The sequence below is a fragment of the Oncorhynchus gorbuscha genome, linkage group LG19, assembly GCF_021184085.1.
Source record: "Oncorhynchus gorbuscha isolate QuinsamMale2020 ecotype Even-year linkage group LG19, OgorEven_v1.0, whole genome shotgun sequence".
Taxonomy (NCBI): domain Eukaryota; kingdom Metazoa; phylum Chordata; class Actinopteri; order Salmoniformes; family Salmonidae; genus Oncorhynchus; species Oncorhynchus gorbuscha.
Genome location: NC_060191.1, coordinates 73,911,621 through 73,929,120, shown reverse-complemented (window position 1 = coordinate 73,929,120; position 17,500 = coordinate 73,911,621). Strand labels below are relative to the sequence as shown.

The 17,500-nt window shown below is 51.4% G+C and overlaps 2 protein-coding genes across 3 annotated transcripts in view; one reads left to right on the top strand and one right to left on the bottom strand.

Moving 5' to 3' along the window:
* Nucleotides 1-17,500, top strand: part of LOC124005040 (small G protein signaling modulator 2-like) — a 136,156-nt gene that overhangs the window by 114,569 nt on the left and 4,087 nt on the right. For both annotated transcript variants that reach the window (XM_046313899.1, XM_046313898.1), the window contains exons 14-22: nucleotides 58-122; nucleotides 553-698; nucleotides 7,314-7,442; nucleotides 7,625-7,801; nucleotides 8,321-8,755; nucleotides 10,401-10,525; nucleotides 12,510-12,592; nucleotides 15,246-15,355; nucleotides 16,614-16,710. In XM_046313899.1, coding sequence (XP_046169855.1) covers nucleotides 58-122; nucleotides 553-698; nucleotides 7,314-7,442; nucleotides 7,625-7,801; nucleotides 8,321-8,755; nucleotides 10,401-10,525; nucleotides 12,510-12,592; nucleotides 15,246-15,355; nucleotides 16,614-16,710 — 1,367 coding nt within the window. The remainder of the gene's footprint in view (nucleotides 1-57; nucleotides 123-552; nucleotides 699-7,313; nucleotides 7,443-7,624; nucleotides 7,802-8,320; nucleotides 8,756-10,400; nucleotides 10,526-12,509; nucleotides 12,593-15,245; nucleotides 15,356-16,613; nucleotides 16,711-17,500) is intronic.
* The window catches only part of LOC124005041 (protein-tyrosine sulfotransferase 1), a 137,309-nt gene continuing 130,079 nt past the window's right edge, over nucleotides 10,271-17,500 (bottom strand). Inside the window, exon 7 of the transcript XR_006833555.1 lies at nucleotides 10,271-10,330. The gene's annotated coding sequence lies outside the window, so the exon portion shown is untranslated. The remainder of the gene's footprint in view (nucleotides 10,331-17,500) is intronic.

Below are 17,500 nucleotides of genomic sequence, written 5' to 3'. Positions count from 1 at the left end.
TTGATAACCTGAAATCATTCTATCATCATCATCTCCCCGTTGTGCGTGTGTTTCCAGTATCCCTCTGAAGATGCTGTGCCAGAATATGAAAAGGCAGATCGTGTCCAGGTCCTTCTACGGATGTAAGTCTGTCTGTGTTCTCTCTCTCACAGTGGTTTGTTTCTTAGTTCCCTGTTCAGTCATAAAGGGAGAGATCTCCTGTCTTCTTTTGTCTGTCTTTCTCTCCACTCCTTCCTTCCTGTCTCACGCCCTTTCTCTTTGTCTCCCTCCCTCCCTCGCTCCCTCCCTCCCTACCCCGCTCCCTCCCTCCCTACCCACCCGCCCCCTCCCTCCCTACCCCGCTCCCTCCCTCTCTCCTCCCTCCCTCCCTCCCTCCCTCCCTCCCTCCCTCCCTCCCTCCCTCCTCCCTCCCTCCCTACCCCGCTCCCGCCCTCTCTCCCTCCCTCTCACCCTCTCTAACGCCCTCTCTCCCTCCCTTTCTCCCTCTCTCCCTCCCGCCCTCTCTCCCTCCCTCCCCCTCCCCCTCCCTCCCCCCTTCCCTCCCTCCCCCAGGGCTGGCCTACTGTCGACATCTGTCCACGGTCCGTACCCACCTGTCAGCACTGGTCAGCCACAACATTGTCCTTCCTGATAAACCTTGCGAGGCATCGGGGGGACTGAGCAGAGACGTGTGGAAAATGTACCAGAAAGACTGCAAGGTGGGTTAGTGGCTGGCTGGGTGGGTGGCTAGATGGACGGCTGGTTGGGCGGGTGGGTGGCTGGCTGGGTGGGTGGCTAAATGGACGGCTGGGTGGCTAGCAATGTGGCTGGCTGGCTAGGTGGCTGGCTATGTGGATGGCTGTGTAGCTGGCTGACTATGTGGATGGCTGGGTGGGTGGATGGCTGCGTGGCTTGGTGGCTGGCTGGGTGGATGGCTGCGTGGCTGGGTGGGTGGCTTTTGTGGCTGGGTGGCTTGGTGGCTGGCTGACTGGCTGGCTGACTGGGTGGATGGCTGCGTGGGTGGGTGGATGGCTGTGTAGCTGGCTGACTGGCTGGGTGGATGGCTGGCTGACTGGCTGGGTGGATGGCTGTGTAGCTGGCTGACTGGCTGGGTGGATGGCTGGCTGACTGACTGGCTGCGTGGATGGCTAGGTGGCTGGCTATGTGGATGGCTGTGTAGCTGGCTGGCTATGTGGATGGCTGGCTGGGTGGATGGCTGGCTGGGTGGATGGCTGGCTGGCTGGGTGGATGGCTGGGTGGGTGGATGGCTATGTGGATGGCTGGGTGGGTGGATGGCTGCGTGGATGGCTGTGTAGCTGGCTGGCTATATGGATGGCTGGGTGGGTGGATGGCTGGGTGGGTGGATAGCTGCCTGGGTGGCTGGCTGGGTGGCTGGCTGGCTGACTGGCTATGTGGATGGCTGGCTATGTGGATGGCTGGGTGGGTGGATGGCTGCGTGGCTGGCTGGCTCGGTGGCTTGGTGGCTGGCTGGCTGGCTGGCTGGCTGGCTCGGTGGCTCGGTGGCTGGCTGGCTGGCTGGCTGGGTGGCTTGGTGGCTGGCTAGCTGGCTGGCTCGGTGGCTGGCTGGTTGGCTGGCTCGGTGGCTGGCTGGCTCGGTGGCTGGCTGGCTCAGTGTAATGTTGCAGCTTGTCCTCTAAAAGGGGTCAACATAAACATCTCTATGCTCAGTAATCACATTCAATTCAAGAAGAAATTCATGTTTACATGGTGTTGTTGGTTAGAGAAGTAAACCAACTTCAAATAAGTATGTTTTGGGTGGTAGCTATGAGAGACACGTGAGGGTTGGGGGTAGCTATGAGAGACACGAGAGGGTTGGTGGTAGCTATGAGAGACACGTGAGGGTTGGGGGTAGCTGTGAGGGTTGGGGGTAGCTGTGAGGGTTGGGGGTAGCTATGAGAGACACGTGAGGGTTGGGGGTAGCTATGAGAGACACGTGAGGGTTGGGGGTAGCTATGAGAGACACGTGAGGGTTGGGGGTAGCTATGAGAGACACGTGAGGGTTGGGGGTAGCTATGAGAGATACGTGAGGGTTGGGGGTAGCTATGAGAGACACGTGAGGGTTGGGGGTAGTAGCTATGAGAGATACGTGAGGGTTGGGGGTAGTAGCTATGAGAGATACGTGAGGGTTGGGGGTAGTAGCTATGAGAGATACGTGAGGGTTGGGGGTAGTAGCTATGAGAGATACGTGAGGGTTGGGGGTAGCTATGAGAGATATGTGAGGGTTGGGGTAGCTATGAGAGACATGAGAGGGTTGGGGGTAGCTATGAGAGACATGAGAGGGTTGGGGGTAGCTATGAGAGATATGAGAGAGTTGGGGGTAGCTATGAGAGACACGAGAAGGTTGAAGGTAGCTATGAGAGACATGAGAGGGTTGGGGGTAGCTATGGGAGACACGAGAAGGTTGGAGGTAGCTATGAGAGATATGAGAGAGTTGGGGGTAGCTATGAGAGATACGAGGGGGTTGGGGGTAGCTATGAGAGATAGGAGAGGGTTTGGGGTAGCTATGAGAGATAGGAGAGGGTTGGGGGTAGCTATGAGAGACACGAGAGGGTTGGGATTAGCTATGAGAGACACAAGAGTGTTGGGATTAGCTATGAGAGACACGAGAGGGTTGGGGGTAGTAGCTATGAGAGATGTTGGGGGTAGCTATGAGAGGGTTGGGGGTAGCTATGAGAGACACGAGAGAAAGACATGAGGTTGGGGGAAGCTATGAGAGACACGTTGGGGGTAGCTATGAGAGACATGAGAGGGTTGGGGGTAGCTATGAGAGATAGGAGAGGGTTGGGGGTAGCTGTGAGAGATATGAGAGAGTTGGGGGTAGCTATGAGAGATACGAGGGGGTTGGGGGTAGCTATGAGAGATAGGAGAGGGTTTGGGGTAGCTATGAGAGATAGGACAGGGTTGGGGGTAGCTATGAGAGACACGAGAGGGTTGGGATTAGCTATGAGAGACACGAGAGGGTTGGGATTAGCTATGAGAGACACGAGAGGGTTGGAGGTAGCTATGAGAGACACGCAAAAGACATGAGGTTGGGGGAAGCTATGAGAGTGTTGGGGGTAGCTATGAGAGACATGAGAGGGTTGGGGGTAGCTATGAGAGATATGAGAGTGTTGGGGGTAGCTATGAGAGACACGAGAGTGTTGGGGGTAGCTATGAGAGACACGTGAGGGTTGGTGGTAGCTATGAGAGACACGAGAGGGTTGGGGGTAGCTATGAGAGACAGGAGAGGTTTGGGGGTAGCTGTGAGAGACACGAGAGTGTTGGGGGTAGCTATGAGAGACAGGAGAGGTTTGGGGGTAGCTATGAGAGACACGAGAGGGTTGGTGGTAGCTATGAGAGACACGAGAGGGTTGGGGGTAGCTATGAGAGACAGGAGAGGTTTGGGGGTAGCTGTGAGAGACACGAGAGTGTTGGGGGTAGCTATGAGAGACACGAGAGGGTTGGGGGTAGCTATGAGAGACACGAGAGGGTTGGGGGTAGCTGTGAGAGATAGGAGAGGGTTGGGGGTAGCTGTGAGAGATAGGAGAGTGTGATGAGCTTTGTGGGCACTATGGTGTTTAACTCTGAGCTGTAGTCAAGGAACCACATTCTCACATAGGTGTTCCTTTTGTCCAGGTGAGAAAGGGCAGTGTGGAGTGCGATTGAGATTACGTCATCTGTGGATCTGTTGGGGCGGTATGTGAATTGGAGTGGGTCTAGGGTGTCAGGTAGGGTGGAGGTGATATGGTCCTTGACTAGTCTCTCAAAGCACTTCATGATGACAGAAGTGAGTGCTACGAGGCGGTAGTCATTTAGCTCAGTTACCTTAGCTTTCTGTGGGCACAGAAACAATGGTGGCCCTCTTGAAGCATGTGGGAAGAGCAGACTGGGATAAGGATTGATTGAATATGTCCGTAAACACACCAGCCAGCGGCTGGGGATGCCGTCTGGGCCTGCAGCCTTGCGAGGGTTAACACGTTTAAATGTTTTACTCACGTTGGCTGCAGTGAATTAGAGCCCGCAGGTTTTGGTAGCGGGCCGTGTCAGTGGCACTGTATTGTCCTCAAAGCGAGCAAAGAAGTTTAATTTGTCTGGGAGCAAGACATCGTGGCCCTTGACGGGGCTGTTTTTTGTTTTGTAGTCTGTGATTGACTGAAGACCCTGCCACATACCTCTCGTGTCTGAGCCGTTGAATTGCGACTTTACTTTGTCTCTATACTGACGCATAGCTTGTTTGATTGCCTTGCGGAGGGAATAGTTTCATTGTTTGTATTCGGTCATATCACCTTGCACTGGTTAAAAGCAGTGGTTCGTGCTTTCAGTTTTGCGTGAATGCTGCCATCAATCCACGGTTTCTGGTTGGGGAATGTTTTAATAGTTGCTGTGGGTACAACATCACCGATGCACTTGCTAATAAACTCGCTCACCGAATCAGCATATTCATCAATGTTGTTGTTTGACGCTATGCGAACATATCCCAGTCCACGTGATCGAAGCAATCTTGAAGTGTGGAATCAGATTGGTCGGACCAGCGTTGAACAGACCTGAGCACGGGTGCTTCCCGTTTTAGTTTCTGTCTATGTTGTCTGGGAGCAACAAAATGGAGTCGTGGTCAGCTTTTCCGGAAGGGGGGCGGGGGAGGGCCTTATATGCGTCACGGAAGTTAGAATAACAATGATCCAGGGTTTTGCCAACCCGAGTTGCGCAATCGATATGCTGGTACAATTTAGGGAGCCTTGTTTTTAGATTAGCCTTGTTCGTGTTGTTTCTTGGCCCAAGCTAGTCTCTTCTTCTTATTGGTGTCCTTTAGTAGTGATTTCTTTGCTGCAATTCGACCATGAAGGCCTGATTCACGCAGTCTCCTCTGAACAGTTGATGTTGAGATGTGTCTTATTTAATCTCTGTGAAGCATTTATTTGGGCTGCAATCTGAGGTGCAGTTAACTCTAATGAACTTGAGAGCCAGTTTCACCATAGCGCTTGATGGTGTTTGCGACTGCACTTGAGGAAACTTTAAAAGTTCTTGAAATTTTCTGGATTGACTGACCTTCTCTTAAATTAATGATGGACTGTCGTTTCTCTTTGCTTATTTGAGCTGTTCATGCCAGCTTTACTGATCTGAATCATTGTCTTGGTCTCTCTCTCTCTACTGTTCTGTCTCATAGCTTTTAGCCGTACCCTTATCCTACTCCTCCTCTGTTCCTCTGGTGATGTAGACGTGAATCCAGGCCCTGCAGTGCCTCTCTCCACTCCTATTCCCCAGGCGCTCTCTTTTGATGACTTCTGTAACCGTAATAGCCTTGGTTTCATGCATGTTAACATTAGAAGCCTCCTCCCTAAGTTTGTTTTATTCACTGCTTTAGCACACTCTGCCAACCTGAATGTTCTAGCCGAGTCTGAATCCTGGCTTAGGAAGACCACCAAAAACTCTGAAATCTCCATCCCTAACTATAAAATTTTCAGACAAGATAGAACGACCAAAGGGGGCGGTGTTGCAATCTACTGCAGAGTTCTGTCCTACCCAAACAATTTTAACTTCTACTTTTAAAAATCCACCTCTCTAAAAACAAGTCTCTCACCATTGCCACCTGCTATAGACCACCCTCTGCCCCCAGCTGTGCTCTGGACACCATATGTGAACTGATTGCCCCCCATCTATCTTCAGAGCTCGTGCTGCTAGGCGACCTAAACTGGAACATGCTTAACACCCCAGCCATCCTACAATCTAAGCTTGATGCCCTCAATCTCACACAAATTATCAATGAACCTACCAGGTACCACCCCAAAGCAGTAAACACCCTCATAGATATCATCCTGACCAACTTGCCCTCTAAATACACCTCTGCTGTTTTCAATCAAGATCTCAGTGATCATTGCCTCGCTGACCCATCCGTAATGGGTCAGCGGTCAAACTACTTCCACTCATCACTGTCAAACTCTCCCTGAAACACTTCAGCGAGCAGGTCTTTCTAATTGACCTGGCCCGGGTATCCTGGAAGGATATTGACCTCATCCCGTCCTCACCATCTAAAATAAGCATGCCCCATTCAATAAATGTTGAACCAGGAACACATATAGCTCTTGATTCTCTCCAGACCTGACTGCCCTTAACCAACACAAAAACATCCTATGGTATTCTGCATTAGCATTGAACAGCCCCCGTGATATGCAACTTTTCAGGGAAGCTAGAAACCAATATACACAGGCAGTTAGAAAAGCCAAGGCTAGCTTTTTCAAGCAGCAATTTGCTTCCTGCAACACAAACTCAAAAAAGTTCTGGGACACTGTAAAGTCCATGGAGAATAAGAACACCTCCTCCCAGCTGCCCACTGCACTGAGGATAGGAAACTCTGTCACCACCGATTAATCCACTAGAATTGAAAATGTCAATAAGCATTTTTCTACGGCTGGCCATGCTTTCCACCTGGCTACCCCTACCCCGGTCAACAGCACTGCACCCTCCACAGCAACTCGCCCAAGCCTTCCCCATTTCTCCTTCTCCCAAATCCATTAAGCTGATGTTCTGAAAGAGCTGCAAAATCTGGACCCCTACAAATCAGCCGGGCTAGACAATCTGGACCCTTTCTTTCTAAAATTATCTGCCAAAATTGTTGCCACCCCTATTACTAGCCTGTTCAACCTCCCTTTCCCTCCCTTTTATTTATTTTGCTCCCCATTATTTTTATTTCTACTTTGCACATTCTTCCACTGCAAATCTACCATTCTAGTTTTTTACTTGCTATATTGTATTTACTTCGCCACCATGGCCTTTTTGCCTTTACCTCCCTTATCTCACCTCATTTGCTCACATCGTATATAGACTTATTTTTCTACTGTATTATTGACTGTATGTTTGTTTTACTCCATGTGTAACTCTGTGTTGTTGTTTACTCCATGTGTAACTCTGTGTTGTTGTTTACTCCATGCGTAACTCTGTGTTGTTGTTTACTCCATGTGTAACTCTGTGTTGTTGTTTACTCCATGTGTAACTCTGTGTTGTTGTTTACTCCATGTGTAACTCTGTGTTGTTGTTTACTCCATGTGTAACTCTGTGTTGTTGTTTACTCCATGTGTAACTCTGTGTTGTTGTTTACTCCATGTGTAACTCTGTGTTGTTGTTTACTCCATGTGTAACTCTGTGTTGTTGTTTACTCCATGTGTAACTCTGTGTTGTTGTTTACTCCATGTGTAACTCTGTGTTGTTGTATTGTGTCCGAACTGCTTTGCTTTATCTTGGCCAAGTCGCAGTTGTAAATGAGAACTTGTTCTCAACTAGCCTATCTGGTTAAATAAAGGTAGAATAAAATAAAATAAATTGTCTCTCTCTTTCTCTAGAACTATAAGGAGTTGGAGTTGTTGTGGCTGGTGTATTACGGAGGTGTACAGCATGACATCAGGAAGGAAGTCTGGCCCTTCCTGCTGGGTCACTACAAGTTTGGCATGGGCCAGAAGGACATGAACCAGGTAGCTAACAATACGTATGTCTCTCTGTCTCTGTGTTTTAAGATCTGGCCCCACCAGAGACGGGGTTCAATAGTTGTTTCCACTTCTTCCTTCCTGTCTTCCCACTTTGCTGTAACCCCCTCCTTCCAAATGTCATAAATATATTTATAATAAACATCTTGTCATACCGTGTTGGTCTGTAGATCGATGAGAAGATCGGTGCACGGTACCAGCAGGTGATGAAGGAGTGGAAGGCCTGCGAGGTGATCGTCAAGCAGAGAGAGAAAGAGATGCAGTCGGCCATCTTTGCTAATCTTTCTTCAGGAAGCAGCATAGAGAGCCACATCCTCAGACACAGAGACTCCACTCTCTGCAATGAGGTGGGTTGGTTGGTTGATTGATTGGTTGGTTGATTAATTGGTTGATTGGTTGGTTGATTGAATAAAGTTTTTTTTTTTATCATTATAAAGACACGTGCAAACATTACATATAACTAGAAAGGGTAGTTTTCCTGTTTGTTTTAGCTGTTTATTTAAAAAAAACATCTCTACCCCTCTTCCCTCCTCCTCCCCCCTTCTCCGACCTCCTCAAACCTCCTCCTCCTCCCCCCTTCATCCTCCTGCCCTCTCCCTCCTTATCCTCCCTCCTCCCCCTTTCTCCGTCCTCCTCAAGCCTTCTGCATTCACTCCCCTTCCTCCCTCCTCCTCTGCCCTTCTCCGTCCTCCTCAAACCTCCTGCCGCCTCCTCCCTTTTCCTCCCTCCTCCTCCCCCCTTCTCCGTCCTCCTCAAGCCTCCTGCCTTCTCCCTCCTTTTCCTCCCTCCTCCCCCTTCCTCCCTCCTCCTCCGCCCTTCTCCGTCCTCCCCAACCCTCCTGCTTTCTCCTCCCTCCCTCCTGCCAGGTGTTCATGTCAGTGGATGAGCCCGACACAGGGGCGGGGGGGCAGGAAACCCCAGGAGGGGGAGGGAGAGACACCACCGGCCACTCTACAGTGATTCTCCCCGCAGCCAGTGAGGCACTAGCTCCTGATGAGCGCCCCCTAGTGGAGTTTGACTCCCCTGACTCCGGGCAGTCTCAGATTCTCTCCTCTATCGACGATGGACAGAGCACGGAGGAGAAGGGGGGAGCCGGGCAGGAGGGGGGAGCCGGGCAGGAGGGAGGAGCCGGGCAGGAGGGGGGAGCAGGGGAGGAGGCTCGGCCACACTCGTACAGTGTGACGGAGGAGAAGGGGCGACAGGATTGGTTGAGTGAGGAGATGCTGTGCAGTCAGCTGGATAAGTTGATGACCAATGAGAATGGAGGAGCAGAGGGGATGCCTTCACTCTCCTCCTATACGGTAGGTACTGGACACACACACATACACACTGCGACAGATACTCAATAAAGACTCCCTGCACTCATAGGGAGCATCATTGAATTGCATATCGAAACACATAGATCAGTACTGTTCTGGGTACTGTTCTGGGTACTGTTCTGGGTACTGTTCTGGGTACTGTTCTGGGTACTGTTCTGGGTACTGTTCTGGGTACTGTTCTGGATGCTGTTCTGGGTACTGTTCTGGGTACTGTTCTGGGTGCTGTTCTGGGTACTGTTCTGGGTACTGTTCTGGGTACTGTTCTGAATACTGTTCAGGGTACTGTTCTGGGTACTGTTCTGAGTGCTGTTCTGGGTACTGTTCTGAGTGCTGTTCTGGGTACTGTTCTGGGTACTGTTCTGGGTACTGTTCTGAATACTGTTCAGGGTACTGTTCTGGGTACTGTTCTGAGTGCTGTTCTGAGTACTGTTCTGGGTACTGTTCTGAGTACTGTTCTGAGTACTGTTCTGAGTACTGTTCTGAGTACTGTTCTGGGTACTGTTCTGAGTACTGTTCTGAGTGCTGTTCCGAGTACTGTTCTGAGTACTGTTCTGGGTACTGTTCCGAGTACTGTTCCGAGTGCTGTTCTGAGTGCTGTTCTGAGTGCTGTTCTGAGTGCTGTTCTGGGTACTGTTCTGGGTACTGTTCTGAATACTGTTCTGGGTACTGTTCTGAGTACTGTTCTGAGTGCTGTTCTGAGTGCTGTTCTGGGTACTGTTCTGGGTACTGTTCTGAGTACTGTTCTGGGTACTGTTCTGGGTACTGTTCCGAGTACTGTTCCGGGTACTGTTCTGGGTACTGTTCTGAGTACTGTTCTGAGTACTGTTCTGGGTACTGTTCTGAGTACTGTTCCGAGTACTGTTCCGGGTGCTGTTCTGGATGCTGTTCTGGATGCTGTTCTGAGTACTGTTCTGAGTACTGTTCTGGGTACTGTTCTGGGTACTGTTCTGGATGATGTTCTGAGTACTGTTCTGGGTACTGTTCTGGGTACTGTTCTGAGTACTGTTCTGAGTACTGTTCTGAGTACTGTTCTGGGTACTGTTCTGGGTACTGTTCTGAGTACTGTTCTGGATGCTGTTCTGGATGCTGTTCTGAGTACTGTTCTGAGTACTGTTCTGAGTGCTGTTCTGGGTACTGTTCTGAGTACTGTTCTGGGTACTGTTCTGGGTACTGTTCTGAGTACTGTTCTGGATGCTGTTCTGGATGCTGTTCTGAGTACTGTTCTGGGTACTGTTCTGAGGGCAATTTTACTGCATTGATATTTACTCTTTATGTGAACTAAGACGGATCAAAATTGAAGCGTGTGTGTGTGTGTGTGTGTGTGTGTGTGTGTGTGTGTGTGTGTGTGTGTGTGTGTGTGTGTGTGTGTGTGTGTGTGTGTGTGTGTGTGTGTGTGTGTGTGTGTGTGTGTGTGTGTGTGTGTGTGTGTGTGTGTGGGTCTGTGTGTGGGTCTGTGTGTGTGTGTGGGTCTGTGTGTGTGTGTGTGTGTGTGTGTGTGTGTGTGTGTGTGTGTGTGTGTGTGTGTGTGTGTGTGTGTGTGTGTGTGTGTGTGTGGGTCTGTGTGTGTGTGTGTGTGTGTGTGTGTGTGTCTGTGTGTGTGTGTGTCTGTGTCTGTGTGTGTATGCAGATTGAGCTGTTGGACACAGTGGCTCTGAACCTCCACAGGATAGATAAAGATGTTCAACGCTGTGACCGTAACTACGGCTACTTTACGACCGCTAACCTGGAGAAACTACGCAACATCATGTGCAGGTAAACACACACGCACACTTTACGACCGCTAACCTGGAGAAACTACGCAACATCATGTGCAGGTAAAAACACACGCACACTTTACGACCGCTAACCTGGAGAAACTACGCAACGTCATGTGCAGGTAAACACACACGCACACACACACACACACACACACACACTTTACGACCGCTAACCTGGAGAAACTACGCAACATCATGTGCAGGTAAACACACACACGCACACACACACACACACACACACTTTACGACCGCTAACCTGGAGAAACTACGCAACATCATGTGCAGGTAAACACACACACACACACACACACTTTACAACCGCTAACCTGGAGAAACTACGCAACATCATGTGCAGGTAAACACACACACACACACACTTTACGACCGCTAACCTGGAGAAACTACGCAACATCATGTGCAGGTAAACACACACACACACACACTTTACGACCGCTAACCTGGAGAAACTACGCAACATCATGTGCAGGTAAACACACACACGCACACACACACACACACTTTACGACCGCTAACCTGGAGAAACTACGCAACATCATGTGCAGGTAAACACACACACACACACACACACTTTACGAACCGCTAACACTGGAGAAACTACTGTGCAGAGAAACCTACACAACATCATGTGCAGGTAAACACACACAACATCACACACACACACACACACACACACACACACACACACACACACACACACACACACACACACACACACACACACACACACACACACACACACACACACACACACACACACACACACACTTTACAACCGCTAACCTGGAGAACCTACGCAACATCATGTGCAGGTAAACACACACACACACACACTTTACAACCGCTAACCTGGAGAACCTACGCAACATCATGTGCAGGTAAACACACACACACACTTTACAACCGCTAACCTGGAGAAACTACGCAACATGTGCAGGTAAACACACACACACACACTTTTATTTGCTCACTCGATCGCTCATTATTTCACTCTTCTTTCCTCCCTTCCCCTTTTTCCTCCACCTCTTCTTTACCCCCTCTTCCTCCCCCTCTTCCTCCACCCTCTTTCCACAATCTTTCTCCCCTCTATTCCACAATCTTCCTCCCCCTTTTACGCCTCTTCTTTCCCCCTCTTACCCCTCTTCCTTCCCCCTCTTACCCCTCTTCTTTACCCCCTCTTACCCCTCTTCTTTACCCCCTCTTACCCCTCTTCCTCCCCCTCTTCCTCCACCCTCTTTCCACAATCTTTCTCCCCTCTATTCCACAATCTTCCTCCCCTTTTACGCCTCTTCTTTCCCCCTCTTACCCCTCTTCCTTCCCCCTCTTACCCCTCTTCTTTACCCCCTCTTACCCCTCTTCTTTACCCCCTCTTACCCCTCTTCTTTACCCCCTCTTACCCCTCTTCTTTACCCCCTCTTACCCCTCTTCTTCCCCCTCTTACCCCTCTTCTTTACCCCTCTTACCCCTCTTCTTTACCCCCTCTTACCCCTCTTCTTTACCCCCTCTTACCCCTCTTCTTTACCCCCTCTTACCCCTCTTACCCCTCTTCTTTACCCCTCTTACCCCTCTTCTTTACCCCCTCTTACCCCTCTTCCCCTTTTTACCCCCATCTACCCCTCTTCTTTACCCCCTCTTACCCCTCTTCTTCCCCCATCCTACCCCTCTTCTTTACCCCCTCTTACCCCTCTTCTTTCCCCCCTCTTACCCCTCTTCTTTACCCCCTCTTACCCCTCTTCTTTACCCCCTCTTACTTTTCTTTTACCCCCTCTTACCCCTCTTCTTTACCCCCTTCTTTACCCCCTCTTACCCCTCTTCTTTACCCCCTCTTACCCCTCTTCTTTCCCCCTCCTACCCCTCTTCTTTACCCCCTCTTACCCCTCTTCTTTACCCCTCTTCTTTACCCCTTCTTACCCCTCTTCCTTCCCCCCTCTTACCCCTCTTCTTTCCCCCTGCTGTCCCAGCTATGTGTGGGAGAATCTGGAGATGGGTTATGTCCAGGGGATGTGTGACCTGCTGGCTCCTCTCATGGTCATCCTGGACGATGGTAGGAACCTCAGTCAACATAGAACCTTAGTCAACATAGAACCTCAGTCAACATGGAACCTCAGTCAACATGGAACCTCAGTCAACATGGAACCTCAGTCAACATGGAACCTCAGTCAACATGGCTGCCTCCCAAATGGGACCCTATTCCCTATACTCTGCACTTCTTTTGACCAGGGCCCTATGAAGCCTGTTAGCCATTAGCTGTTAGCTGTTAGCTAGCAATTAGTAATGATGCATTAGCAATGAGTTTTTACCCATTAGCCGTTGCATTACACAGTGATCAGTGAGTGAAGGGGAATGTATGTGTCTAGGCCTTGGTCACAATATACAGAAAAAGTACAGCCTCTCCCAGAGTATGTGTTGACCCTTTGCCTCGCCCCCCCCCTCCTCCTCCCTCTCCCAGAGTATGTGTTGACCCTTTGCCTCGCCCCCCCCCTCCTCCTCCCTCTCCCAGAGTATGTGTTGCCCCTTTGCCCCTCTCCCAGAGTATGTGTTGCCCTTTGCCCTCCTCCTCCTCCCTCTCCCAGAGTATGTGTTGCCCTTTGCCTCGCCCCCCCCCCTCCTCCCTCTCCCAGAGTATGTGTTGCCCTTTGCCTCGCCCCCCCTCTCCCAGAGTATGTGTTGCCCCTTTGCCTCTCCCCCTCCTCCTCCCCAGAGTCCTCCTCCTCCCCTCCCTCCCAGAGTATGTGTTGCCCCCTTTGCCTCGCCCCCCCCTCCTCCCTCTCCCAGAGTATGTGTTGCCCCTTTGCCCTTTGCCCCTCGCCCCTCCTCCTCCTCCCTCTCCCAGAGTATGTGTTGCCCTTTGCCTCGCCCCCCCCTCCTCCTCCCTCTCCCAGAGTATGTGTTGCCCCTTGCCCTTTGCGCCCCCCCTCCTCCCTCCCTCTCCCAGAGTATGTGTTGCCCTTTGCCTCGCCCCCCCTCCTCCTCCCTCTCCCAGAGTATGTGTTGCCCTTTGCCTCGCCCCCCCCCTCCTCCTCCCTCTCCCAGAGTATGTGTTGCCCCTTTGCCTCGCCCCCTCCTCCTCCCTCTCCCAGAGTATGTGTTGCCCTTTGCCTCGCCCCCTCCCCTCCTCCTCCCTCCCCAGAGTATGTGTTGCCCTCCCAGAGTATGTGTTGGCCCTTTGCCTCGCCCCCTCCTCCTCCCTCTCCCAGAGTATGTGTTGCCCTTTGCCTCGCCCCCCCTCCTCCTCCCTCTCCCAGAGTATGTGTTGCCCTTTGCCTCTCCCAGCCCCCCCCCTCCTCCTCCCTCTCCCAGAGTATGTGTTGCCCTTTGCCTCGCCCCCCTCCTCCTCCCTCCCCAGAGTCCCCAGAGTATGTGTTGCCCCTTTGCCTCGCCCCCCTCCTCCTCCCTCTCCCAGAGTATGTGTTGCCCTTTGCCTCGCCCCCCTCCTCCTCCTCCCTCCCTCCCAGAGTATGTGTTGCCCTTTGCCTCGCCCTCCCCCCTCCTCCTCCCTCTCCCAGAGTATGTGTTGCCCCTTTGCCTCGCCCCCCCTCCTCCTCCCTCTCCCAGAGTATGTGTTGCCCTTTGCCTCGCCCCCCCCTCCTCCTCCCTCTCCCAGAGTATGTGTTGCCCCTTTGCCTCGCCCCCTCCTCCCTCCTCCCTTTGCCTCCCTCTCCCAGAGTATGTGTTGCCCTTTGCCTCGCCCCCCCCTCCTCCTCCCTCTCCCAGAGTATGTGTTGCCCTTTGCCTCGCCCCCCCCTCCTCCTCCCTCCCCAGAGTATCCCCTCCTCCCCCTCCTCGCCCCCCCCTCCTCCTCCCTCTCCCAGAGTCCTCCCCCCCCCTCTCCCAGAGTATGTGTTGCCCCTTTGCCTCGCCCCCCCTCCTCCTCCCTCTCCCAGAGTATGTGTTGCCCTTTGCCCCTCTCCCAGAGTCCCCCTCCTCCTCCTCTCCCTCCCAGAGTATGTGTTGCCCCTTTGCCTCGCCCTCCCCCTCCTCCTCCCTCTCCCAGAGTATGTGTTGCCCCTTTGCCTCGCCCCCCCTCCTCCTCCCTCTCCCAGAGTATGTGTTGACCCTTTGCCTCGCCCCCCCCCTCCTCCCTCCCCAGAGTCTCCCAGAGTATGTGTTGACCCTTTGCCTCGCCCCCCCCCTCCTCCTCCCTCTCCCAGAGTATGTGTTGACCCTTTGCCTCGTGTTGCCCCCCTCCCCTCCTCCCCTCCTCCTCCTCCCTCTCCCAGAGTATGTGTTGCCCCTTTGCCTCGCCCCCCCCTCCTCCTCCCTCTCCCAGAGTATGTGTTGACCCTTTGCCTCGCCCCCCCTCCTCCTCCCTCTCCCAGAGTATGTTGTTTGACCCCCCCTTGCCTCGCCCCCCCTCCTCCTCCCTCTCCCAGAGTATGTGTTGACCGTTTGCCTCGCCCCCCCTCCTCCTCCCTCTCCCAGAGTATGTGTTGACCCTTTGCCTCGCCCCCCCTCCTCCTCCCTCCCCAGAGTATGTGTTGCCCCTTTGCCTCGCCCCCCCTCCTCCTCTCCTCTCCATGCCTTCCTCCCTCTCCCAGAGTATGTGTTGACCCCCGCCTCGCACCCCCTCCTTCTCCATGCCTCCCTCCCTCCCCCAGAGTATGTGTTGACCCTCGCCCCCCTCCTCCTCCCTCTCCATGCCTCCCTCCTCCCCCAGAGTATTTGTTGACCCCCTCCCTCCCTTCTTCCTCCCCCAGAGTGCCTGGCGTACAGCTGTTTCACCCAGCTGATGAAGAGGATGAGCCAGAACTTCCCCAACGGCGGAGCCATGGACACACACTTCACCAACATGAGGTCCCTCATACAGGTCTGGAGTTTTATTTACTTAGCCTTTAGTTGACCTTTAGTTCACCTTTAGTTCACCTTTAGTTCACCTGTAGTTAACCTGTATTTAACCTTATTTAACCTTTAGTTCACCTTTAGTTCACCTTTAGTTCACCGTTAGTTAACCTTTCGTTTAGCTGTATTTAACCTTTATTTAACCTTTAGTTCACCTTTAGTTCAACCTTTAGTTAACCTTTACTTAACCTTTATTGAACCTTTAGTTAACCTTTAGCAGGTCAGTTAAGAACAAATTATTATTTTACAATGACGGTCTAGGAACAGTGGGTTAACTGGTCTAGGAACAGTGGGTTAACTGGTCTAGGAACAGTGGGTTAACTGGTCTAGGAACAGTGGGTTAACTGGTCTAGGAACAGTGGGTTAACTGGTCTAGGAACAGTGGGTTAACTGGTCTAGGAACAGTGGGTTAACTGGTCTAGGAACAGTGGGTTAACTGGTCTAGGAACAGTGGGTTAACTGGTCTAGGAACAGTGGGTTAACTGGTCTAGGAACAGTGGGTTAACTGGTCTAGGAACAGTGGGTTAGGAACAGTGGGTTAACTGGTCTAGGAACAGTGGGTTAACTGGTCTAGGAACAGTGGGTTAACTGGTCTAGGAACAGTGGGTTAACTGGTCTAGGAACAGTGGGTTAACTGATCTAGGAACAGTGGGTTAACTGATCTAGGAACAGTGGGTTAACTGGTCTAGGAACAGTGGGTTAACTGGTCTAGGAACAGTGGGTTAACTGGTCTAGGAACAGTGGGTTAACTGGTCTAGGAACAGTGGGTTAACTGGTCTAGGAACAGTGGGTTAACTGGTCTAGGAACAGTGGGTTAACTGGTCTAGGAACAGTGGGTTAACTGGTCTAGGAACAGTGGGTTAACTGGTCTAGGAACAGTGGGTTAACTGGTCTAGGAACAGTGGGTTAACTGGTCTAAGAACAGTGAGTTAACTGGCCTAGGAACAGTGAGTTAACTGGCCTAGGAACAGTGGGTTAACTGGCCTAGGAACAGTGAGTTAACTGGTCTAGGAACAGTGAGTTAACTGCCTTGTTTAGGGGCAACAGATGTTTTACCTTGTCAGCTCAGGGATTCGATTTAGCAACCTTTCGGTTACTGGCCCAACGCTCTAACCACTAGGCTACCTGCCTCCCTGACTGTGTGTGCGTGCGTGCTCGAATGATCCTAACGTGACCCCTGACCTGTGGTCCGCTCTGGTGTGGTGTCTGTTTGATGATGTCATCAGATCCTGGACTCTGAGCTGTTTGAGCTGATGCATCAGAATGGAGACTCCGCCCACTTCTATTTCTACTACCGTTGGTTCCTGTTGCACTTCAAAAGAGGTACGATAAGCTTCACAAACAACACTATTATTCAATTACATTTTGTTGAGGGGGATTTTGAAGCTTTACTTAGACAATTATGAAACGAGGTGGGGGGTTAACTGGTTACAGGTAAGTAAGAGAAGCAGTGTGAGACTATGGGGGTTACAGGTAAGTAAGAGAAGCAGTGTGAAACTATGGGGGTTACAGGTAAGTAAGAGAAGCAGTGCTGTGAGACTATGGGGGTTACAGGTAAGTAAGAGAAGCAGTGTGAGACTATGGGGGTTACAGGTAAGTAAGAGAAGCAGTGTGAGACTATGGGGGGTTACAGGTAAGTAAGAGAAGCAGTGTGAGACTATGGGGGTTACAGGTAAGTAAGAGAAGCAGTGTGAGACTATAGGGGGTTACAGGTAAGTAAGAGAAGCAGTGTGAGACTATGGGGGGTTACAGGTAAGTAAGAGAAGCAGTGTGAGACTATGGGGGGTTACAGGTAAGTAAGAGAAGCAGTGTGAGACTATGGGGGTTACAGGTAAGTAAGAGAAGCAGTGTGAGACTATGGGGGGTTTACAGGTAAGTAAGAGAAGCAGTGTGAGACTATGGGGGGGTTACAGGTAAGTAAGAGAAGCAGTGTGAAACTATGGGGGGGTTACAGGTAAGTAAGAGAAGCAGTGTGAGACTATGGGGGGGTTTATGAGCCAGGAGTTTTACCAACCTTGGTTCTGTCTTCAGTTTTATATGATATGAGCCAGGAGTTTTATATGATATGAGCCAGGAGTTTTATATGATATGAGCCAGGAGTTTTATATGATAT